Source organism: Podarcis bocagei, assembly GCF_964188305.1.
Source record: "Podarcis bocagei genome assembly, chromosome: 4".
Taxonomy (NCBI): domain Eukaryota; kingdom Metazoa; phylum Chordata; class Lepidosauria; order Squamata; family Lacertidae; genus Podarcis; species Podarcis bocagei.
Genome location: NC_138128.1, coordinates 14,824,134 through 14,849,064, shown reverse-complemented (window position 1 = coordinate 14,849,064; position 24,931 = coordinate 14,824,134). Strand labels below are relative to the sequence as shown.

Here is a 24,931-nt window from a genome sequence, read left to right as displayed (position 1 = left end):
AGATGTCTCCTAACTAATTGTGTCAAGGTGCAATTCTCTAGTGTTTCTCAACCTGTGGGTCCCCATATGTTGTTGGACTACAACTCCCATCATTCCTAGCCAGCATGACCGGTGGTCTGGGATGATGGGAGTTGTAGTCCAACAACATCTGGGGACCCACAAGTTGAGAACCGCTTTAAGGCACTTACCTGGGAGCATGTCTCGTTAAACTTGGTGTCAACATTTGTTGGGGTGCTTTCAGATGAGCTAGAAGTCTGAGATTTCTATGGCACATCCTGATTCGTAAAAGGCACACATGCTGAAAATGGGACATCTGTGCACTTCAACTTCAGATGGGGACTCAAAAACACTCTGCATGCAACCAATTTCTGTGGTTCACGCAACCACTGGTTTGGCAGGGCTATCAGTGTGTGGATAGAGTCATGCAAGAAATGTGCATCAGGTTCTTAGAGGATTATTGTTGTAGAGCAGTTATTTGTGTGCATGATTCTTTCCTAACCTGGTGCCCTGCAGACAGCTGCTTTCAGTCAATATAGACCGCCACTGGAGATCCTGTGGCCTTCTAAATATTGCTAGACTACAACTCCCATCATCCCTGAACACTGGCCAGTCTGGTTGGGGCTGATGGGAACTGGAGTTCCATGGCATCCACAAGCCACCATGTTGGTCACCCCCAAAATTATAGAGCAAAAGCAAGCCCTGACCGCTTACAACTAAAATTTGGCATGGGAAGAGCAACGGAGAAAAGGGAAATCCTACACAATCCCCTACCCTTTTATTTATTTATTTTTTAAAATTTATGTCCCATTTGCATTCTAATACAGCCAATGTGAATGGGTGCCCAATTTGCATCAATGCAGTGTGCGAGAGACGGTTCATTTTGAACCACAATTGGCTATATAAAACTGCACATTTGCTAAAGATATATACAGTCGTACCTTGGTTTTTGAACAGCTTAGTTCTGTAACGCTTTGCCTCCCGAACGCTGCAAACCACGAAGGGACTGGTCCGGTTTGTGAACTATTTTTGAAAGCTGAATGTCTGACAGGGCTTCCGCGGCTTCCAATTGGCTGCAGGAGCTTCCTGCAGCCAACCAGAAGCTGTTATTTGGTTTCTGAACGTTTTGGAAGTCGAGTGGACTTCCGGAATGGATTCCGTTCGACTTCCAAGGTACGACTTTATTGGGAACAAGGGGGGTTGGCAGAGTGAACAGCTACACTGGGAGACTGGATCTACTCTGTGTCTGTGGATCTGTGGATCCTGCTGCCTGAGGTGGTCTCCTCAGTTTGCCTCATCGGAGGGCTGGCCCTGCCACCACCTGAGGTTCATGTTGGTCATTACATATTTTATTATTATCAATAATATTTTATTAGAATAAATTCATTTATAAAAGGAGATGGGAAAGAAAGAAAGAAAGAAAGAAAGAAAGAAAGAAAGAAAGAAAGAAAGAAAGAAAGAAAGAAAGAAAGAAAACCAAGTGAAATTGGGGAAAAAATAAAAAAATACTGTTATATTACCATAAATTAATATACAGATGTGTATATTCTTATTATCCCAATACACATGTAATTGTCAGTAACCCAATATATTCTATGTAAACTCATTCCAAATATCATTGTATTTATCCAACGAAAGTCCATCTATAAGCTGTCCGTTCATGTGTTGCCAAGGGGAATCATATTTCTTTTCTCCCAATTCATCAATATCAGTCTCTCAGCCACCGTTAGGGCTCATAGAATCCATTTTCACTGTCCTGTTGTCAATTTCCATACAATGGGTATATACAGTGGTGCCCCGCAAGACAAATGCCTCGCAAGACGGAAAACTCGCTAGACGAAAGAGTTTTCCGTTTTGGAGGTGCTTCGCAAAACGAATCTCCTATGGGCTTGCTTCGCAAGACGAAAATGTCTTGCGAGTTCCTGTGGTTTTTTTTCTCCTTCCCCCCCCCTTTTTCTAAGCCGCTAAGCCGCTTATCAGCTGATCCAATAAGCCGATAAGCCGCTAAAAGCCGCTAATAGCGCTAATCCGCTAATCCGTCAATGGGCTTGCTTCGCAAGACGAAAAAACCGCTAGACGAAGAGAATCACAGAACGGATTATTTTCGTCTTGCGAGGCACCACTGTAGTTCAAGAGCATATTCACCTCTGAAAATCTTACATTTTTCCATAGTGGCTTGTTTATATACTCCAGCACTTCCTCTCCAAAGTGTGGGATATAGGAGCCAACTCCTAGGGGTCGAGGGGTCTCCACCCCGCCAATAAAATATTTGATGGGGCTGCCCCTGAAGTTGATGGGCATTTCCATTCAAATGGTTTGTGTCCACCGCATATTGGACATATTATTGGCATATTGGGCCCCCCAATATTTTATTCAAGTTGGCACCCCTGGTGTGGGACATAGTGAAAGCAAATGTTTCAAAGAAGCATTGTCCATTCCGAAAAAGAAGAGCAATGGATTATGACCAGGAGCTGCCAGCTCTGTAATCTGGAGACCCTTGCACATGGCAGAGGGAATTTCAAAATGGCAGCTACCTGTTGTCGAAGAGGTGCAGCCTTGGCGCATGCAACAACCTTGTTTTTCTTTCTTTCTAAAAATCTCTCGAGCTATGAAATGAAATGTCTTTGGCGGTTTCCAAGCCCCCATTCATATTGGTTTTCCACGAACATATTGGCTTTTCATGTGCTGTGTTTTGCCCGCGTAAGTGATTTGCAGAAAGCCAATTTTGAGGCTTGAAGGTCAAGGATGATGGGCTCATCTTAACTTGCGCCGCTGCTGCATTGCATCATTATTTTGTTGCCCAATGTCAGGCAGCGCACTCTTCGCATAAGTTCTTCCCTCAGGCTATGTGGTATCTCTACTGCGACTGGCACAAAGGCATAGCTGGAGGGAGAGGGACCTAGTCGTCTGCAGAGGGTGTGACATTTCCCCCCAGCAAGGAATGAACTTAGGAATAAGGCGTACCCACCAGACAAGTAGGATATGTTAGTAGCACAGAAAGCCAACTCTTAACTTAGTAATTTCCCCCTTAGTTTCTATTGTAGTCCCATTTGGTTTTGGCATGAATTCAGATTATTTAATATTTATGTCTCACTTAAAAAAAATAAACATTCGGGAGAATTTGCGGTTTTTAAAGTCATAATTAAGAAAAATAGTAATAATCACATGTAAAAGAAACAGTATACAAGAAGTAAATAAGGAGGCCATTTACAGGATAAAGGAAGTCTTTTATTTTTGTGTTATGTTTTCTTTGTGTAAGGGTATAGGAGTTTAATTTTAATAATTATATTGTCAATGGTGGTGGGTTTGTTTGTATGTATGAGTTGTTGTGGGCTATGTTGTAAATAAAGAAATAAATTTTGAAAAAAAATTCAATGTGGCTAATAATAATAAATCAATGTAACAAAATATAGGAATTAAATCACACATTCAAATTAAATCAAAATACGCACTCAACAAGTAAAACAGCAAAAGGAAACTGCATTTTATATACCATCCTCAGCGCAGCCATAATATCATTTTTTTACTTGATAGGTCTTTACATAATGGAAATAACTGTAATTGGGAGATGTGCACTTTTTGTCCACCCCTATTAATGCAATAGGGATGCGGGTGGCACTGTGGTCTAAAGCACAGAGCCTAGGGCTTGCCGATCAGAAGGTTGTCGGTTCGAATCCCCGCGACATTAAAGGTGACCGACTCTGGGTTGTGGCGCTCATCTCACTTTATTGGCCGAGGGAGCCAGCATACAGCTTCCGGGTCATGTGACCAGCATGACTAAGCTGCTTCTGGCGAACCAGAGCAGCACATGGAAACGCCGTTTACCTTCCTGCCGGAGCGGTACCTATTTATCTACTTGCACTTTGACGTGCTTTCGAACTGCTAGGTTGGCAGGAGCAGGGACTGAGCAACGGGAGCTCACCCCGTCACGGGGATTCGAACCGCCGACCTTCTGATCAGCAAGTTGTAGGCTCTGTGGTTTAACCCACAGCGCCAATGCTGCCCAACTCAGGCATTGGCTCAGAATTTACATCAAGCATCAATCCATATACTAAGGAAGTGGGAATTTTAGGTCCTTTCTTGTGTGGGGAGGGTGTCACTTTAGATTGGAGTGGGGAACTGGTTGACCTCAAACGCTGTGGAACTCTCACCTACCAACCTCAGTCCCCATAGGCAATGATCAGGGATGGTGAGAGTTGTTCTTCCACAGCTCCTGGAGAGCTATTTGTTCAGTAGCCATCCTTCTAGAGGGCAATGTGCATTACTTCTCTTACTTAAAGTAATACCCTCCAACATTTCTCCAATGAAAATAGGGACATCCTATCAGTAGTGGAGCTTCGTGCTCCGGCACCGGGGGCAGAGAGCATGCGGGGGTGTGGCACGCGTCCTGGGGGCGTGACGTGCCGTCTGCAGGGGAGTGGTGCTTAGCGTGGGGGCGTGGCAGCCGCGATGGCACCCTACCAGGATTGTGGTGCCGGGGGGCGGTACGTTCCCCCCGCCCCCTCTTCCTCCACCAGTGCGTCCTAGTCAATAACAACTATTTTTATTGTTCTATGTTGCTTCCAACATAGATAAAAACATAACAAAACATTAAACGTTTAAAAAACTTCCCCATACAGGGCTGCTTTCTGATGTCTTCTAAAGCTTGCAGAGTTACTTATCTCCTTAGCTCGGGGGTCGCATACCTCCATACCCTCCAACATTTCTCCGATGGAGCATTTTGTTCTTCGAAGAAGTGGTATGCAATGTTTAAGCCTCAAATCCTAATGCCTATGCTTCACTGCATGTCCTGAGATGGATTGTGTCCTTGGTTGGAAATATATATAAAGGAATGAACAGAAAGCTGGCTTAATTTAGTCCTTTCCGTTCTAAGGGGAGGGGAGGGAAAAACCTGTGAATGTACAAATGGGATTAAATGGCTTACATTTTAAGTCTTTTACTATAGATGAAACAGATCCTAGAATTGTATCTTTTCTCTCTGGGTCATTTGTTTGCAGCTTCAGGAATTAGAAGTCTCTCTGTGTGTGCCTGCATTTCAAAATTAGACTAATGAAAACGAGCAGCCGGATAAAGTCCAGATGTGTGAGAAATATTTGGATCAAAGGAGGTGATTCAGCGCTCGGCATAGGGCTCATATTTTTTGCATGGTAGTGGGCTCTAGGAGTCATGCCTAGTGGTGAGAAAGGCACATGCTCTGCATGTCTTGAAGGGCCCAAAATAAATGCCTGGCATTCCTAGTGAATGGATCCTGGGCTGCCGGGATGGCAGTGGGTGACAATGGCTGCAGTATTGCACATGGTTACACATGCACGGTGAGCCTTCTTTGAGTGGGAAAATAGCAATAGACCCAAACACCAGCTGAGTCTCTGGTCCCACAATTGCAATCTTCTACAGATTATTTCCATGTTGGGAGAGTGGGGGGATGAACCAAAGACAATCCTCTGATCCATTGCCTTCTTTGACAATTACTCGTAGCCAAGTAAGATGACAGTAAGAGCTGTTTGACAGTGGAATTTGCTGCCAAGGAGTGTGGTGGAGTCTCCTTCTTTGGAGGTCTTTAAGCAGAGGCTTGACAACCATATGTCAGGAGTGCTCTGATGGTGTTTCCTGCTTGGCAGGGGGTTGGACTCGATGGCCCTTGTGGTCTCTTTCAACTCTATGATTCTATGAAGATTATCTTCCATAAACACAGTGTGCTGGTCCCGAGGGTTAACCGTGCGGCGAGGTCCAAGTCCAGTCCAAGATCGAGGGTGCGGTATGGAGGCTGTCCGTCAAAGCTGAAGCTGGGTCCAAGGCAGGGAGTCAGGTGAGGTCAGGAACTCTGGCAGAAGAGCAGGACAGGGTGCAGGCAGGAACAGGCTACCAACAATGTTGCTCCCGCAACCTGGGCTTGGGGCTGGCTGGCTTTTATCTCCTCTGAGGCATAGGGCGGCCCCGTCCACAGGTGACTCGCCTCTCCTGGCTTGGAGCCGAGCATTCCACCTGCTGGAACTTAGTTCCCTCCGCCTGTCTGCCCTGAGCCTCTGCAGCTCAGGAGAAGCTGGAGGGTTACCGGACCCAGAGGCAACCTCAGCTTCCTCTGATGGGGCTGAGAGTGGAGCACCTGCAGGCAATGGGTCGAGTCCGTAAGTGACTGTGGAGGCCAATTCTGGATCCACACATCCTTCCACAGTGGGGACATAGGTTTCCAGGCGGGAGTTGATCATGGTGAGGTTTGCCAAGTGTGCCTTCCTCTTAGCACGTTTCTCCCTTTTGTCCTGAGTTCGAGTGTCTTCAGAGTCCATGACACCTTTGGTAAAGGCTTTTCTCCAACTGGAGCGCTCGCAGGCCAGTGTTTCCCAGTTGTCAGTGTTTATACTACATCTTTTTTTAGATTTGCCTTGAGAGAGTCTTTAAACCTTTTTTATTGACCACCAGCATTACGCTTTCCATTTTTAAGTTCGGAATAGAGTAGCTGCTTTGGAAAGATGACAATCAGGCATCCGTGCAACATGACCAGTCCAATGAAGTTGATGTTGAAGAATCTCGACACTGGTTATCTTTGCTTCACAACACAGATTTAAATCACACGATTTATTTATTTATTTATTTTATTTATTTATTAGATTTATATACCACCCTTCAACATAAGATCTTGGGGCGGTTCACAGAATAAAAAAAAAAACCAGAATAAAAACAAGGAAAGAAGTCGAACAAGACGCCGGGGGTGTCACATAAAGCACACTCAATGCACACTGAAAGCACATGGCTGCCCCCAAACAACCCTGGGAACTGTAATTCCCCCCTGAAAGAGCTACAATTCCCAGCCCCCTGAACAAAGTACAGTTCCCACGGGGGGGCAGCCATGTTCTTTCATTGTGCATTGGTTGTGCTTTAAATATACAGTGTGTGTGGTGTAGTGGTTAAGAGCAGTAGTCTCGTAATCTGGGGTTAAGAGCAGTAGTCTCGTAATCTGGGGAACCGGGTTCGCGTCTCCGCTACTCCACATGCAGCTGCTGGGTGACCTTGGGCCAGTCACACTTCTCTGAAGTCTCTCAGCCTCACTCACCTCACAAAGTGTTTGTTGTGAGGGAGGAAGGGAAAGGAGGATGTTAGCTGCTTTGAGACTCCTTAGGGTAGTGATAAAGCGGGTTATCAAATCCAAACACTTCTTCTACAGCCCTGCTGCATTTGCCTCATCCTCAGGTAATGTCTGTCCAGTTCAGAAGGTCAGCTTGAAGCTATGTATGTGCCTCCTCCTTTTCTGCTCACCTTTATATCCTGCTTCTGTTGTGGAACCAAGGTGTGCATATGGTTCCCAGGCAGCTCCTCTCATCGCCAGGTGTTGATCACATCCAGGGTTCTTCCAGATGGGGGCTTTCTTACGCAGACAGGTCATTCAGATTTGCGAGCGGCGGTGATATGTGACTGTTCCTTTAGCCTCACATTTTCCATAGCCATTCCACTGCTTCCTGCCCACGTTTATTTTCTCTTTCTCAATGCTATGTCTGCGCAGTTACCTTTCTTTCCATTTCCCCATTATTAGCTTGCTGTCTATGAATTCCGAAACTTTATGAAACAGAAACACCCTTGAAGGTCTAACTGCATCCTGCTGGTCCCTCTGTGTGTATGAAATCACATCTAACGTTATGTGCTATTCTGTCCAAATGTTGTTGTGCTGTGGAACCTCTGTGTTCCGGGGGGGGGGGGAATCTTTCTACTCTAGCATGGAAGAAAAAAGGGCACAAGCCTGCCTAAAGACACCTTTCACAGGAAGGTTTTTATTAAAATTAGAGGAGAGATGGAGCCTGGGTGAAATTGCCAGGAAAGAAGGTTGGGGGGGGGGAGAGATGCCCCATCTACCTCCTTACTGCCTTCTGAGATAGATTGTTCAACATGAAATATGCACCAAATTGCGCGCTGCTCTATATAGCTTTCACAGTATTCTTCTTCTTAAATAACCTTAATGACAGGACAGTTGGACTGTGAGGCATTTTGAATCCCCTCTGCAAAATTATGCTGGGAAATGATGGAATTCATTAGAAACTGCTTATAAGTTCATTAGAAACTGCTTATCTCCCCCACCCCCTTCCCCCCAAGGCAGGTGTGTGTGTGTGTGTGTGTGTGTGTGTGTGTGTGTGTGTGAGAGAGAGAGAGAGAGAGAGAGAGAGAGAGAGAGAGAGAACTGCACAAGGCCAAAACTCTCTATTTCCTTGTATTCTCTCCCCCCACAAAAGGAAAAATATTATCATTGTTTGTCATTGTCAAGCTAGGCTTGGAAACGTGACTACCATTAGTGGAAAGGATGTAATAACATGGGCTGAACAGGGTTCTCCCAAGTACTGCATTATGTCCACTTCATTATAAAGTAGAACTGGGAAGAAAGGAGCTCTGGGATTGCCAGCTAGGATTTCAAATCAGCAGAGAGTCAGCTTGGGGCTTTCCAAAACAAGGTGCAGCTCCTAAAGTGAGATCATCTGCAGAGATGTGCTCTGCTTCTCCAGTGGGAATTTACGAGGGAGGGGTGGGGGCTGCAACAAAATGTTGCAGTGGAGCATTTTATCCAGTGCGATAAGAAATACAGAATTATTTACTTATAAGTAGATGAGAAAGTAAATGAGGAAAAAAAGGAAGAGGTGATAGGAACCAAAGCTGTCTTTTGTCTGTCCGGTGACTCCCACTATAAATAATCTAGTGTAATGTGCTCTTACCTCCAAAATCCAAACCAGGGTTTTGGGTTTCTTAACCACAACATGGTAGGCATCTGACTGAAGGCTAGAGGTGAGAAGGAAATTTGATTTGGTTTGCATTTAATGGGACATCTCCCTAATGCATGCTTCCCAGAACAAAACAAATTATTGCTATTATAAGTAGTGGTGGTGTTCTCATTTTTAGTTGTTTTCCCCCACATAAATTGACCCAGAGCAACCTAAAAAATAACACAAGCATCAACACCAAGTGTAAGAAACCTGGGCCGATACAGTGGTACCTTGGTTTACGAACTTAATCCGTTCTGGAAGTCCGTTCTTAAACCAAAGCATTCTTAAACCAAGGCGTGCTTTCCCATAGCAGTGGGGGCCTCAATTTACAAATGGAACACACTCAACAGGAAGTGGAACATGTTCTGCTTCCAAGGCAAAGTTCAGAAACCAAAACACCTACTTCCGGGTTTGCAGCGTTCTTAATCCAAGTTGTTCATAAACTAAGCTATTCTTAAACCAAGGTACCACTGTAGTCCAGCAATTTCTCACTCCATGGACATTGTCCAGTAACCCAGTAACAGAGAAGATTGACAGCCTGGCTCCACCCACGTTGGTTGTTTAATTCCCACCTTCCAGCCCTGTGGGATTCCTGACCTTTGCAGTAGCAGCATGTTTGTGAGAGCCATCGAATCAAGGCACCCCGTTGGCATATTAAAATGTGTGCTGAGTTGCCCTGACTCTGTATTTCTTTGCCACGGTGGTGGATTCAGAGGTTATTTCAGAATTGTTCTTTTGAGACAGCTATAAACGCGGAGAGAAACGCAGTCCTGGCTGTTTGTTGATGCCCTCGGAGTATTCCGCAGGTCAATGGGAACTCCGCGGTCCACATTGTATTTACTGCTTCTCTTAAGGTTGTATAAAATTATAATTGATTTGTGGTTGCTATTAAACCATCCTCTGGTAACAAGTTTAAAATTGATTGCGAGCCCCTTTGAGACGTATAAAGAAATGCAACATTAAAAACACATTTAATCCGGCTTTGGAATCCATATGTTTCTTTTCGTGAAATGAGACTTCAAAAGCTGTGGTTTCTCTGAAAGCCTGCACAAACTCCGCAGGTGACGCCATAAATAACCTGGCAATCAGTAATTTTTTTAACCTGTCATCTCGTGGAACCATAAACTACTTATTGTACCATTTCACTTCACGTGGCTCCAGCAACTATTAATGTATGTGTACAGTAACTTGTAAAACATCTAGTTATTATTCTGCCCATATTAGCTCTTTCATGCTAATGATTTATTTTTCATTTTTCTCCAGGATATAGACCCGCAGCTAACTGGAATTGATTTATAAGTTGGGAATCGGCAGCAAAGGGATGCTCTCTTCATATCGCAACTGTGGAAAACAGAATTGGCAATTGAATGTCGCCTGACAAATAGGGCAGAGTGAAGATGCTGCTTCGGTGGGAATGAAGTCACGGGGAGATGCCTGTCACGTGCAGAGGCTTTTGAGAGTTTTCTGACAGGCTCCCCTTCTGGAGGCTTGAGCCATCCATTTCATTTCCTTGCTCCCTTGCCAAGAGCAGTGCTTCACCCTCTCCCTCCCCACCGAGTGGATACAAATAAGATTTGCTCCAACCACAGCAGGGCAACTGATGTGGGACCATGGCTTTCCCAACATCCATGTGGCTGAACTGCGTGTGGAGAGCGATGCTGGTCCGCCTGCTGCACATGGGATTGGACGCCACCTTCACCCTCTGCATACTCGGGTTCCTGCTTCACGCCGCCGCCGTCTCGTCGCAAAAGTTGGATGATACCGACCCGGTGGTGACCACCAGCTTCGGGAAAGTCAGGGGGATGAAGAAGGAGTTGAACAATGAAATTCTGGGGCCGGTCATCCAGTTTCTCGGGGTGCCGTACGCTGCTCCTCCAGTTGGGGAGCGCCGATTCCAGCCTCCTGAACCGCCGTCTCCTTGGCCAGATATCAAAAACGCCACCCAGTTTGCACCAGTGTGTCCCCAGAACATTATAGAGGGCAGATTACCTGAAGTCATGCTCCCTGTCTGGTTTACTAATAACTTGGATATAGTTTCTACCTACGTGCAAGAGCAGAATGAAGACTGCCTCTATCTGAATATATATGTCCCAACTGAAGATGGTGAGTTATTTACAGGAGAAGCAGGGAGATCTTTTTGTTTCGACTTTCCTATTGAAGTTCTTTACTATTAAATCATGTGTACTGGTAGCCAGCACGGCTTTCTTGTCTGCATGCCAGCTTTTTCTTCCCTCCCAACTTCCTTTTTATTTATTTTTTTACTTTATTTCACATCTATGCATGTGGCTTTTCTATGTATGCACCAGTTCTAAGCCTCTACTACCGTCCCTTCTCCTCTGATCTTGTCTCTACTCATTTTCCTCGTCCTTCAGCACGTGTATTTCTTAGGTCAAAGTTGGTACCTAAATGCTCATTCCCACCCATTGACTTCTGGGGAAAGATGCATCAACATCTTGATCCATTGCATGGGTAGGCCAAAGGAGTCGGGACTCAACCGAGTAAATAAATGACGTCAATAAGCCAGGCCATCTTGAGCTTAGCTAGCGGTATTGCATGCTCCTACTGTCTTGTCACGGAGCTCCATGTTATTTTCTAGTCTTCTATTCATTTTTCAGTCAAAAGAATATCCAAGGAATGTGCCAGGAAACCCGGCAAGAAAATTTGTAGAAAAGGAGGTATGTATAAAGTGGGCACCAATAACAGAATGAAATCGAAAACTGGGTTGGAGAAACAAGAGAGAAAGATGGAAACTGTGCAGAGGAAGACCAAATTAGTGCATCTTAAAAGGAAAAAAACAAACGAGACTGCTGTTGTTTATTATTGCAGTGCAGGGAGAAGATATAGCTTGTAACCAATGAGCTTGAAAACCGGTTAAATAGGGGGCAGTTTAAAAACAGCAGCATGAAAGAATAACTATTCCCCCTTTCCCTCTGGAAACATAAAGGCTGAATCTCACTCCCTTCCTCTCTTGTTCTGTCAGATTTGAGAGTTTGTTTGCACGTTAGTCTTGATAGTTAGAGGAGTGAAGCTCAGAAGTGGTTTGTGTTTTTGTCCCCTTGCGGACCCAGCGATGTCGCATATTGTCCAGTGAGTTCACACCTTGGACCTCTGTGGATCCCCTGAAACTCTTTTAGTTTGTTTGCATTTGCCATAGAAATGGTCATATGTTTGATCAGTTATAGTTCACATATCAATTCCCCCCCCCCTTTTCTTTTCTTGTTGAGCAAGTAGAACTGTTGAATATTAGTTTATATGCTGGGATGATATGGCGATACTGCGTTTATTATTTTTATAATTTATATAAGAGCAGAAATGCACTTGGTGGTTTATGCTGCACTTCATTGCCACTGCATATATCTGAATCTAAGCTGCAAATATACCAGAGATGAATACATCCCCAGTTTCTACTTGTAGGGATGCAAGACAGAGAATCCCAGTTTTTCAAAATTCAAGGGAGCGTTTTAGATTTCTAAGAGTTTTATTCCAAAGTTGAATTTCCTCATATTCTCCAATACCTTTTGTATTCCAGTTTGGGATGCAAAATTTCAGATCCAGGATTCAGCAATAAAATTTATATTGTTGACTGCTGAGGGCGGGGAACGTTCAGCCAGTGAAATCTAAATATGAATTTCAGTCCTGAAATGCATGGATTAATTGTCCATTGATTGCACCAGAAGGGCAATAAGTAATAATTCCTCTTTCTGCTACAATCTGTTTTGCGTAGGTATGGGAATGAGTTAACTTGGCGTTAATCCTGTTGGTGGTGTAACTAACTACTGTGAAAAGCAATCACTTGTGATATGAAAAAAGTGGGGGGGGGAGGGAGAGAGGAAGGTTATTGCATGTTCATTTATGTTATTTGTACTGTGCCAAATTTTCTGGAAGTTTTCTATCTAATACACACACACACAAATTTTAAAAGGCAGATTGGTTTAAATATAGGAAAGCAATATAGCATAATTTTGTCACTATAATCTGGAAGGTCCTTTTTTAGCTACTTTTTCTTTCATACAACTTGGCTCTTTCCTGCTGGGATTGTAGGTTCTGCGAGAAAATGCCTTTGAGAATGTTTGGAGATTGCTAAGCTAACCGCATACATTTTTATCTACCTGTTTCATTTTTAAACACGGGGAAATTATCTTTTTGTTCACTGGAATTTGAAAGCACTGAATCACCTGCTTCTGTTATGATTTAGATGTGTGAGGGAGCCTGCCTAGAAGGGGGACAGCTGAAAGCAAACCCACACGTGACGAAAAAGCACATCATACAGCTGACTTGGGGTTGTACCACTTGAGAATGTAGGTGGACAATTCCATGCTTGATCAATCTCCCACTTAAAGCAACTAAACCACCTCCTCTCTAATTTGCTATCTGCCTTTGAGCAGTAAGTTTGATGTGGGAGAGCCATCAAGTCATGCAATTCCTCTACCTAGAGGTGTAAATTTCAGAAGTGTTGAAGCTATCGACAAAAATATTCCCCCCTGGATATTTATTTTTGGAGGGGGCTGGGGTGGGAGCTGACTAATAGTGCATCCCTCTAGATCAGCCTTTCTCAACCTGTGGGTCCCCAGATGTTGTTGAACTACAACTCCCACCACCCCTAGCTAGCAAGGCCAGAGCTCAGGGATGATGGGAGTTGTAGTCCAGCAACATCTGGGGACCCGCAGGTTGAGAACCGCTGCTCTAGATCAATGCAGTCCACGCGGTTTCAGGCAGGAGACTTTCCAGTCCTACCTGAAGATGTCAGAGATTGATCCTGGAACTTTCTGCATGCAAAACAGATGCTCTACTGCAGATCTATGGTTCTTCTTTGATGGAGATGGGCTCCGGGAAATAAATGAAATATAATCAATGCTTCATTAACTTCTTTTAGAACATGAATTGCAGTATAAGGCTCACTCAGAAATAAGTTTCACTGTTTTCAATGGGATGTACGCCCAGGTACATGTGCCCAGGATTGTGGCCTTAGCAGGTAAACATGATGACGTTTGCCATCTTTATGCTATTTAGAAGTGTAAATGCACAAAACCTATAGATGGAAATGCAAGCTGGTAGCTTGCATATCTTGGTAGCAAAGTGTATTTTAGTTTTTGCAAGACAGGAAAAGAAGAGGAAACAAAAATAGACACAATAAACATTGTAAAAAGGAAGGCTTTGGTCATCTGGGTGTGGACATTGTGGGGAAAGATCTGGAGAACTTTGCAAATTGTCTGCATACATGAGGAGGCTTTGGGCATGTATCTGAGGACAAGCATCCCCCCCCCCCTTAGCACATGGCAAGCTCTTGAAACAGAAGTTTCAAAAGCAGTTTGAATTACAACATTGTGGGAAGAAAAGAAATAAATAAGCAAGCAAGCTTACTGGGCATACACAAGCCCTTAGACCTGGTTAGGTGTGGATTACATGTAACACAGCCTTGTGGTTTAGCTCTCTCCAGGAGCTGCAACATTTAGAAGTTATTTTCCAACATTTGCAGTGTTTCTTGTTTAGTAATCCAGTGAAACAAAGTAGCATTTATTCATTCAGCCCTTTCTATACCACCCAATTAACTAAATCCTCTGGGTGGTTCGGAAATGTTAAGAGGAAAAACAAAATCAAGAATAGGAATGGAAAATACAAAGAAACAAAGATAACCATTATAAATATAAACCTAGGCTGGCACAAATAGTGGCATCAGACCATTTCAGAACAGCACAGAATCACCATGAAAACGGAGAAACAACACAGTTTTCCTAGCCGTCATTTCTTCATGCACCTACATTCTGAAGTGGTACTGTCCAAAGTGGGCTGTACCATTTGCTTTTTCTGAATCTGTAGGTAGCCCCTCAGTCAGGGCTGTCTTTAGCATATGTGGCGCTGGGGTGCAAAAAACTGCCCAGCACCACCATTTTTGGGTGGGGCAGACCAAAGTTGTTGAGCTTTTTTGGGGAGCTCGACTCTCTCCCATGCCGCTCCGGGTGGAGGGAGGAGAGCAGACCCTACAGAGGCTTGGGAGGGAGGAAGCTGTGCGCCTCATGTGAGCAGCATGCATGCGCTGGGCGGGCCTCCCAGGTGCACAGGAGGGCGGAGCCAGCTAGCTGCCTCAGCATCCACAGCAGAAAAGCCTCTAGCGCTCCGACGGACTCTGCTGTGCTCGGCAGCGGTTGTCGGCTGGCCTGGCTCTTCAATCCCCGGACTCCAAATCGCGGCCCCGGACTCTCGGCCTGGTGCCCCTGAGAGCTTGGCGCCCGGGTGCCCTGCACCCCTAGGACCTATAGGTGAGCTGGCCCTGCCCTCAGTGCTTACATTAAGTACTTCTGTCTTATTAATGACTGAATTAATGGGTGTGGGTAGGTGTGCCCACCCACATGAGTATGCATACTATCAGAAATAAAGCACAATGGCAACTGGGAGGAGGGCTGTTTCAGTGATGGATTTCTTTAATAAATGCTTGCACTGATATCTATGTTTCATGCCCTTTGGTATACCCAGTAGGACTATGGCAGGAGTTGCATTGGCTGTGAATTCTGTGTATCTCGCTCCTAGGACAAAATCCCCTCCATGGACACAATGTCTTCAACTGGTGTAGGAATCAAAGGTACATGTGGTGGTTCAGAGGGGTTCAGAAACCAGTGAATTCAAAAAATGCACAAGGCGGGGGAATCATGGATCACACAGGTGACTCCTGTCTTTCCTCACCACACTACACCACATGGCTATGTGACTACTGTCTGTGGAATTAGGGCACATGAGAAGGAAGGCAGTCCTGATTGGTTCAAGAGCATCCCCCTCCCTTGCTAGATGGATGTGCATGTATGTAAGTTGGTACTTGCACAAAGCCTTTTCTTGTGTACTCAATGCACAGATGGTGTGTGACTGTCACTAACATGGACTAGACTTTGTGGCTCAGTGACCCCATTGGATATGTGGGAGAGGAATGATTGATTGATTGATTGATTGCATTTCTGATCCTTCCTTCACCAGGAGTGAAATCCAGCAAAGGATAATGCTGCTGCTGATTAATAGTAACAACAACAACAACAACAACAACAACATCAACTGTCATTATTATTAGTAATAATATGCCACCCGGCTGACTGGGCTGCCCCAGCCACTCTGGGCAGCTTCCAACAAATTATAGAACCACAGTAAAATATCAAGCATTAAAAAGAACAACAGCTCTGTAGAACAATAGCTGTGCATTGCATAATGATTTAAACATCATAGCTGTCAACTTTTCCCTTTTCTTGAGAGGAAACCTATTCGGAATAAGGGAATTTCCCTTTTAAAAAGGGAAACGTTGACAGCTATGTTAAACATAGGGCACATGTGTCACCTGCAACCTTAAAAAAAAAGCACGATCAAATAGCAGCAAGTGGCAAACTTCTTCATACTGAGTGGCTCATTTCAGTTCTCACTGAATGAAAGGGGTTCATTGTCAGTGTCTTCAACCAGCAGAAGGACAGCACTGGTGGTCCTCCAATGAGCAACACTGCTTCTGCTCCCTGAGCTTCACCAGGAGTGAGCCAGATCTGTTGTTGTTTTTTGGTGCCCAAGGCAAAAAGTTCGAATGGTGATTGCTCATTTGTTAAAAATATAATAATGAATTAAATGATGGTGCTCCAGTCTACCAGCTAAGATGTTTTCCTTCGCCCTTCATATTGCTAGTATCCTGGCAATAATGGCCACATGGGTAGCCATTCACCTATAGCCTCTGTCCATGTAATAATAATAATAATAATAATTTATTATTTATACCCCGCCCATCTGGCTGGGCCTCCCCAGCCACTCTGGGCGGCTTCCATAAAAACCAAAAATACAGTAAAATGTCACACGTTAAAAACTTCCCTGAACAGGGCTGCCTTAAGATGTCTCCTGAATGTCAGATAGTTGTTTATCGCTTTGACATCTGCTGGAAGGGTGTTCCACAGGGCGGGCGCCACTACCGAGAAGGCCCTCTGCCTGGTTCCCTGTAGCTTTGCTTCTCGCAGTGAGGGAACCGCCAGAAGGCCCTCGGCGCTGGACCTCAGCGTCCGGGCAGACTGATGGGGGTGGAGACGCTCCTTCAGGTATACTGGCATGTAGCATGCCAGGCATTATTGTGGCCTACTTCAGGTCCAGTTCACACAGGAGGCCTCAACAGAGCCTCTCCATGGTGAGGAGCCACAAGCTGACTGTAGCAGCTGTCGTTTCAGATGGGTGCAACAGTTCTAATCTGTTTCGCTTGCCCACCTGCTTACTGTTCAACAGTGCAGGACTCTTCTTGCAGCTCTTCAGAGTGAAGGGGAGATAGCTATGATGGGGCTCTCCACTTTCCTGTAGCAACTTTCGGAACCAACAGCTGCTACAGTGAGAGAGAGGCTTCTAACCACTTTGTGGGTCTTTTAGGACTTCCAAATCATGTTTTAGACGCAAAATATATGGCGACTGTTCTCTGAACCTCAGTAGACTCTGCAAGAATGATAATGAAAAATATTTATTTCTGAAAGTTTAATTTTGTTGTGGCCTTTCCTTTATATTTGATGTCATGAAGTTGTCGTTTATTAACTTCCAGGGCTGCAGATGACCAAACTAATGTGTGCCAGGGGGAAATTGGGGTGTTCTTCTAAACATCCTCATCTTGCAGTCCCATATCTCCTTTGAATAAGAATAACTGCAGTAATTTACATGCCTTGACAAACGTGCAGTGCAGCAGTGGCTGTTGTTATGCTGTTCATCAAGCATGTGTAATTAGCTGAGTGACTTTCGCCTTCTATTACCAGGCATTGATTTTACATAGTCATAAATAAAGATGCAGGGTTCCATTACTTTTAAATGTACAAATGTGTACCTGACTCTGTTTTTTAGTCCCAAAGCAAAAGGGAAGGTTGAAGAGGATGCATGTGTAGTTGAGGCGTAGTTGAACCTGAGGGGGAAACAAAAAAAGAATAAAGAGACTTCCCTTCTAAATGCTCTCCTAATTTTTATTATTATATCTAAATAGGGCTAAGTCATGGTTTATTGCTATTTATTATTATTTATTAAATTTATAGCTCGCTTTTTGTTGTCCTGGCAACAAAACCACTTTAAATATTTTAAGCAGAAAACAAACAAAGACACATATTGAAACCAACATTAAAAAACCCCTTACATTAAAACATACCACACCTACAAAAAGGCTGTTGATAGTTAAAAGCCAGCGGCTTGGTTAAAAAGGGATGTATTTCCCTGGCACCTCAAAGTATGTAGATGACTGAGCCAGGTGAGCCTCCCTGGGGAGAGGCCTCCACAAGTGGGGAGCCACCACTAAAAAGGCCCCATTCTTGTGTATCCACCCTCCATACCTCCTTGTTGAGTGGGCACACAAAGAAGGTCCTCAGATAATGATCACAGAGTATGGGTTGGTTTATATGGGGAGAGGTGGTTCATATTACTTTACTGAAATTTGGACTTTTGGGGGGCGTGGTTGGATTAAAGCACCCCACCCACCCCACACCACCCCTTTCTACCCTTCTGTTCCTTCTTTTCTGCTACTTGATAGTTATGGCTGCTGGTCTTCCAACAGAGCTGATGAAGGGGCTTTGTGGTCCCATCTCTCCGTTTTTTATTGAATCTGGGGGTGCACCGCATGAGTTTCAAGGTGACTGTAGCAGCTGTTGGTTCTGACAGGAGCTACCATTGTAGCAATCATAGTCCTTCTTACTGCTGGTGCCCTACCTTCATAAAATGCCAGACTGAAGGCATGAAGTATTGCTATCGCTCTGTTTTGGCTTCAAATCCTTTAGCTATGTTGCATCATCATGACGCCAGATAAGAGCCAATGGTTTGGATGCTTAACTTGGGATCTTATGAGTATTAAAATGGCATCCTGCAGCATTAGGAAGCGGTAAGGCAAAATCACCAAAACTGAGTCCCTCTCCTTAGCCTGCACCATGCCAGTGCTTTTTAGTTGCTTTCACTTTTAAACACACAAAGGGGAAACATATTGAATGGGGCTGCGGGGCTGCACTCCTTGCCCCACCTTATACAATGCACGACTCCTCCTGGACCCTGCTATCCTTGTGTTAGTGTGTTAGATCTCTGTGCATGAAGGCTTCCTCAGGTCTTGGATGATTAGGTTTCTGGAATCTGCAGAAGAATCATAGAATTATAGAGTCGGAAGAGACCACAAGGGCCATCGAGTCCAACCCCCTGCCAAGCAGGAAACACCATCAGAGCACTCCTGACATATGGTTGTCAAGCCTCTGCTTAAAGACCTCCAAAGAAGGAGACTCCACCACACTCCTTGGCAGCAAATTCCACTGTCGAACAGCTCTTACTGTCAGGAAGTTCTTCCTAATGTTTAGGTGGAATCTTCTTTCTTGTAGTTTGGATCCATTGCTCTGTGTCCGCTTCTCTGGAGCAGCAGAAAACAACCTTTCTCCCTCCTCTATGTGACATCCTTTTATATATTTGAACATGGCTATCATATCACCCCTTAACCTCCTCTTCTCCAGGCTAAACATGCCCAGCTCCCTTAGCCGTTCCTCATAAGGCATCATTTCCAGGCCTTTGACCATTTTGGTTGCCCTCCTCTGGACGCGTTCCAGTTTGTCAGTGTCCTTCTTGAACTGTGGTGCCCAGAACTGGACACAGTACTCCAGGTGAGGTCTGACCAGAGCAGAATACAGTGGCACTATTACTTCCCTTGATCTAGATGCTATTGATGCAGCCCAGAATTGCATTGGCTTTTTTAGCTGCCGCGTCTTAATGTATAGAAGATGTATAGAAGATTTAATGTATAGAAGATGATGTGTGAAAACCTCCCTTTCTCAACGATCTAAGCTGACCAATGGACAGCAGTGCCAAGGGGAACTATGTGTCAGTGGGGCCAAAGACCTGACCCCATTCAACTCCCGTTGTCCTTAATTTCCATAAACGTGTCCATAAATGCACTGCTTTCACAATCCAGTTTATCTATTCTCATGGGGTTCTTACAGAATACAGTGGTACCTCGGGTTAAGTACTTAATTTGTTCCGGAGGTCTGTACTTAATCTGAAACTGTTCTTAACCTGAAGCAACACTTTAGCTGTTGGGGCCTCCTGCTGTTGCCACGGCCCCCGGAGCATGATTTCTGTTATCATCCTGAATCAAAGTTCTTATCCTGAAGCACTATTTCTGGGTTAGCGGAGTCTGTAACCTGAAGCGTATGTAACCAGAGGTACCACTTTATAGAGAGTTAGAGGCCATTGTCCAGAACTGTCTGCTGATGCAGGTGATCCACCGCTGCCCTCAAACGTTTCTCTGTTTGCTTTGTTGAAGAGCTGTTCGACAGTGGAATTTGCTGCCAAGGAGTGTGGTGGAGTCTCCTACTTTGGAGGTCTTTAAGCAGAGGCTTGACAACCATATGTCAGGAGTGCTCTGATGGTGTTTCCTGCTTGGCAGGGGGTTGGACTCGATGGCCCTTGTGGTCTCTTCCAACTCTATGATTCTATGATTCTATGATTCTAAGAGACACATTTGACTTCATGTCTACAGCACCATCCTTGCCATTGAAGCGACTGGAGGTGGCAACAAATGGAGGGTTGCTACCCTCCTGGCAATTGAAGGGAGAGGCCATAGCTCAGTGGTCAGAGCACATGATTTACATTCAGAAGGAATTGGGTTCCATCCTGCATTTCTGCTTTTTCAGAAAGGAGCAGGACGTGATCTTGCCGAGAACTTGGGAGAGACTCTGATAGTCAGAGTAGACGACATGGGTGGGCAAACAGACTTGGTACGAGGGAACTTTCTGAATTCTTAATTTGTTGGAGACTGCAGCCTTTTTCCAGCACTGGTGATGCAAAATGAGTGTAACACCGAGAGGCTTGTTGTAACCATCTTATAATCATGGGTAATGTTCATTTTAATTATTTAAATAGGGAGCTGGAAAACAGATCATTAAAACTTAATGGTCATTATGACTCCTTATTTTCAATTTCTGTTCTCAGGCTAGGCATGACAAACAGCACAATACAATATATTTCTGCAAATTGTCCTGCCTTCGCTAGCGCATATGTGCGTGCATGGTAAAAGCAATACATTCTTGCTGTTGCTCTTGACTGCTTCTGGACTGCTTCTTCCCACAACTATATATATTTGAAGATGAAGGCAAAACTGATTGAAAAGTGTTCAGAGCTGCAATTTAATTTTTTTTATTTTCTGCCTCCACCACACTTTCACTCTGATTCATTTTTAATAATGACAACAAAAAGATGGACAAGCTCTCTTCATAATAGCTGTTCCTATGCTCAGGTTCTTTGCTTGAGTTGGAGCTTCGTGTGAGCAGCAGAGCGCATATGGGTCTCTGAAGAATGGAACAATCCATGACTCCATCTAAAAGAGCAATCTCTAAATGGTAAACATTCTCTTCAAAATTTGACAGTGCATGGGGGAATGCAGTTCTTCTGTCAACAGCATCCTTAAAGAGAATAAAGAGACAAGGAAGGGAGATCTGAATGAGAGTTAGCGCTAAGAAAAAGTAACAGTGTGCCTTGTGATGAACATACTTACTATGCCATGGTTGTTTGTGGACTATAACCCGCTTCATGAGATGTATGAAGTGTTACCGTGAGTTGCAGGTATAGATGTACCTGCTGGTGTGCGTGGGATGAACTGTAAATGTTTAAGTGAGAAGGAAATGAAATGTTCAAAACTATAAATGAATCTCATTTCTTTTTATATAGAGTTACAGGCTTTGTGGATCAGGGGGATGTTGTGAATGTGTTGTTGTTGTTTAGTCGTTTAGTTATGTCTGACTCTTCGTGACCCCCTGGACCAGAGCACGCCAGGCACTCCTGTCTTCCACTGCCTCCCGCAGTTTGGTCAGACTCATGCTAGTAGCTTCGAGAACACTGTCCAACCATCTCGTCCTCTGTCATCCCCTTCTCCTTGTGCCCTCCATCTTTCCCAACATCAGGGTCTTTTCCAGGGAGTCTTCTCTTCTCATGAGGTGGCCAAAGTATTGGAGCCTCAGCTTCACGATCTGTCCTTCCAGTGAGCACTCAGGGCTGATTTCCTTCAGAATGGATAGGTTTGATCTTCTTGCAGTCCATGGGACTCTCAAGAGTCTCCTCCAGCACCATAATTCAAAAGCATCAATTCTTCAGCGATCAGCCTTCTTTATGGTCCAGCTCTCACTTCCATACATCATACATAGCTTTAACTATACGGACCTTTGTTGGCAAGGTGATGTCTCTGCTTTGTTGTGAATGTAGTGTATCTTGATTTCATTATGGCCTTTGACAAAGTCCTCTTTGGTATTCTTGTTGGAGAAGCTGGCAAAATAAGGACTGTACAAGATAACTGTTAGGTGCATTTGTAGCTGGTTGACTGACCAAACCCAAAGAGTGCTCATGAATGGTTCCTCAACATCTTGGGGGGAAAGTGACAAGTGGGGTGCCACAGGGGTCTGTGCTGGGCCCGTTGCTGTTCAACATCTTTATGAACATATTGGATGAAAGTATCGAGAAGATTTGCATCCAATTTTCAGATGATACCAAACTGGGAAGGGTAGCCAATGCCGCCGAAGACAGAGTCTGTATTCAAAATGACCTTCACAGATTGGAGAAATGGGCTGACATGAACAAAATGAATTTCAATAGGGACAAATGTAAGGTTCTACACCAGGCATAGGCAAACATGGCCCTCCAGATGTTTTGGGACTACAACTCCCATCATCCCTGACCACTGGTCCTGTTAGCTAGGGCTGATGGGAGTTGTAGTTTATATTTATTATGATGATGGTAGTAGTTGCCTGTTCTACACTTAGGCAGGAGGAACCAGCTACAGGATTGGATTCTGCAGGAAAAGATATTGCTAATGATGTCAAAACAACTGGATAGAGTTAGTACAGCATATTGTAGGCGATTCAGCCGAATGACCTTAGAATCTCCCTTCAGATCTTCATACCGAATTCATGAAGGTCAGGAGAGGAGGGGAGTGTTTGCTATGGGCAGGGGAGTGGGTGGGAGTCAATGCACCCAGAGACCTTGGGGCCAAGAACAACGCATGTTTCCCTCCCCTACATGGTTTGTAGCCGGTGTACATTTATGCCGGCTTAGTTTACATTGACTTGCCAGCTTCTTGTGCACAGGATTGCTCCTTAAGTGGTGGATGTAGGCAGGGCTGTCCACATATCATTCCTCTTCATTTGCTGCTCTGTGTTGCTTCCCCAATGTTCCCTGATCATTGCTGTCTGGAGGCAGGACCAATAACAACAGCAACCCAGCACACTGTTGGTACCAGTGGCGTAGCGTGGGGTGTGCAGGGGGGGCCGGCCGCACCGGGCGCAACATCTGGGGGTTAGGGTTAGGGGGCGCAAATCCACGGGTTAGGGGGCGCAAATTACTTGCCTTGCCCCGGGTGCTGACAACCCACGCTACGCCACTGGTTGGTACAAAAAGGTGCAGGATTTCATCAGGAAGTTACAGGACATGGACTGATTGGAAAGGAAGCAGGATGACCACCTCAAAAACCTTTGCAGGTACAGACAGAATTGAAAGTGGCATTGTGTAGAACTGTCTCAATAGCATCCTAAGCATAAAACATAAAAAGCATAAGATGAGTCCTGCTGGATCAGACCCATCGGCTCATCTAGTCCAGAATCCGATTCTCCAAATGGCCAACCAGATGCCTGTGGGAAATCCAGGAGCAGGATCCGCTCCCTTCTTGTGGTTTCCAGTCCCAGGAATGCACAATCAAAAGGGCTTTTGAAGGCTTATCATCTTCTCATGGGCCCATTATGCAAATATATTCAGGAACCAGTTTGTAAACTTTCAGAAATCTCCTCCCATTGAATGACTTTCTGAAACTTCTCCCCCCCTTTTTATCTCTTGTGTCTACATTGCCATTCCAATTCCAGATAACATTTGCCCAAAGTTAATTAATTATGCAGACATGCATTAGGAGGGCAAACAGTGAAGTGGGAATCTGTCACCTGCTGTTTTCCGACAGCAAACAGTGAGTGCAGCTACAGCAGATCTGCACCCATGACAGAGGGCCCTTTAAATCCTGTGCAAGGACTGCCCACAGGCCTTTCTCTCTTCCCCAACACCCCCTTTATGATCTCTTAATGCATATTGTCTGGGGAAATGGAGCTGCTCCTCCATGAATTGGGAGGAAATATTCATGCAACAGGAACTCCCGGGACCAATGCAAAGTTGCTTCTTGTCTTGGTGCAGCAATGCTGATGCTGGGATAATGGAGAGATGCTGAGCCGCCTTATCAAGTGTGCCCCATTCAATCAAACACACACACACACACAAATAATCCATGGCCTGATTTATCTCTAGATGGAGGACAGAGCATAATTACAGTGGTGCCTCGCAAGACGAAAATAATCCGTTCCGCGAGTCTCTTCGTCTAGCAGTTTTTTCGTCTTGCGAAGCAACCCTATTAGTGGCTTAGCGGATTAGCGCTATTAGCGGTTAGATGGCTGAGCCTGCATGAGCAAGTTGTGCTGCCATATCTTCAGCCGAGCTGGGTTTGGGAACCTAATGTTGGCTGAGCCAGAAATCAGCTGGCTGAGCCAGAGATCCCCTGCATGCTAAACTGCTTGAGCTGGCAGATCTTACCATTGTAATGGTCTTAATGTCTGTCTAATGGAGTCTAGTGAGAAGTAGTATATATCCCCTCCCCCACCCCTTTTCTGTGGTTCTAGAGGGGGAGGAAGAGGAGGAGAAAACACAGATGATGATGATGATAATGGTGATGACTATTTTAAATGTTTCCTATTCCTTCCGGACTGTTAAATCACACACCACAATGTGCTAAGTAACTTGGAGCAGTGCAAACTGATTGCCTTTAGTCCCTTTCAGGAGTTTTACAGGGGTATGTTCTATGCACAGCCAGTGGTATGGGTCAGGATGCCACCTGCTGGCTCCGTCTCCTCCCTGCAGTTTATCCCCAATTGTTCTAAATTTCCACGCACACAGGGAATTTGCATGCATTCCAAGGCACATCAGTTTCAGCAGTGCAACTTGCACCGTGCAAAAATCAAGAGTACTAGTTGTGTGCAGGGAGCCTTAAGTGCATCGAGGTGTATGTATGTAGGCTCCAGGTTTTCTGCAGCAACCAAAGATACACAGCCATGTACATAACTGCTTCAAAAGACTTAAGCATTAATACTTCAAAAATTATACTCCGGAAATGTACATTTTTCATAAAACTTTGCATATAACATGGCATATAATTGGTTAAATTTTAAAGAAAAGCAAAA

General features: G+C 44.7%; 1 protein-coding gene across 9 annotated transcripts in view; it reads left to right on the top strand.

Moving 5' to 3' along the window:
• NLGN1 (neuroligin 1) overlaps positions 1–24,931 on the top strand; it is a 648,973-nt gene that overhangs the window by 172,620 nt on the left and 451,422 nt on the right. For 4 of the 9 annotated variants that reach the window (XM_081190128.1, XM_081190131.1, XM_081190127.1 and 1 more), the window contains exons 2-3: positions 9,999–10,838; positions 11,351–11,410. In XM_081190128.1, the coding sequence (XP_081046254.1) occupies positions 10,346–10,838; positions 11,351–11,410 (553 nt within the window). In that variant the 5' untranslated portion in view covers positions 9,999–10,345. Of the gene's footprint in view, positions 1–9,889; positions 9,908–9,998; positions 10,839–11,350; positions 11,411–24,931 lie in introns of those variants that run through there. The other 5 variants (XM_081190135.1, XM_081190133.1, XM_081190134.1 and 2 more) reach the window with 2 other exon arrangements.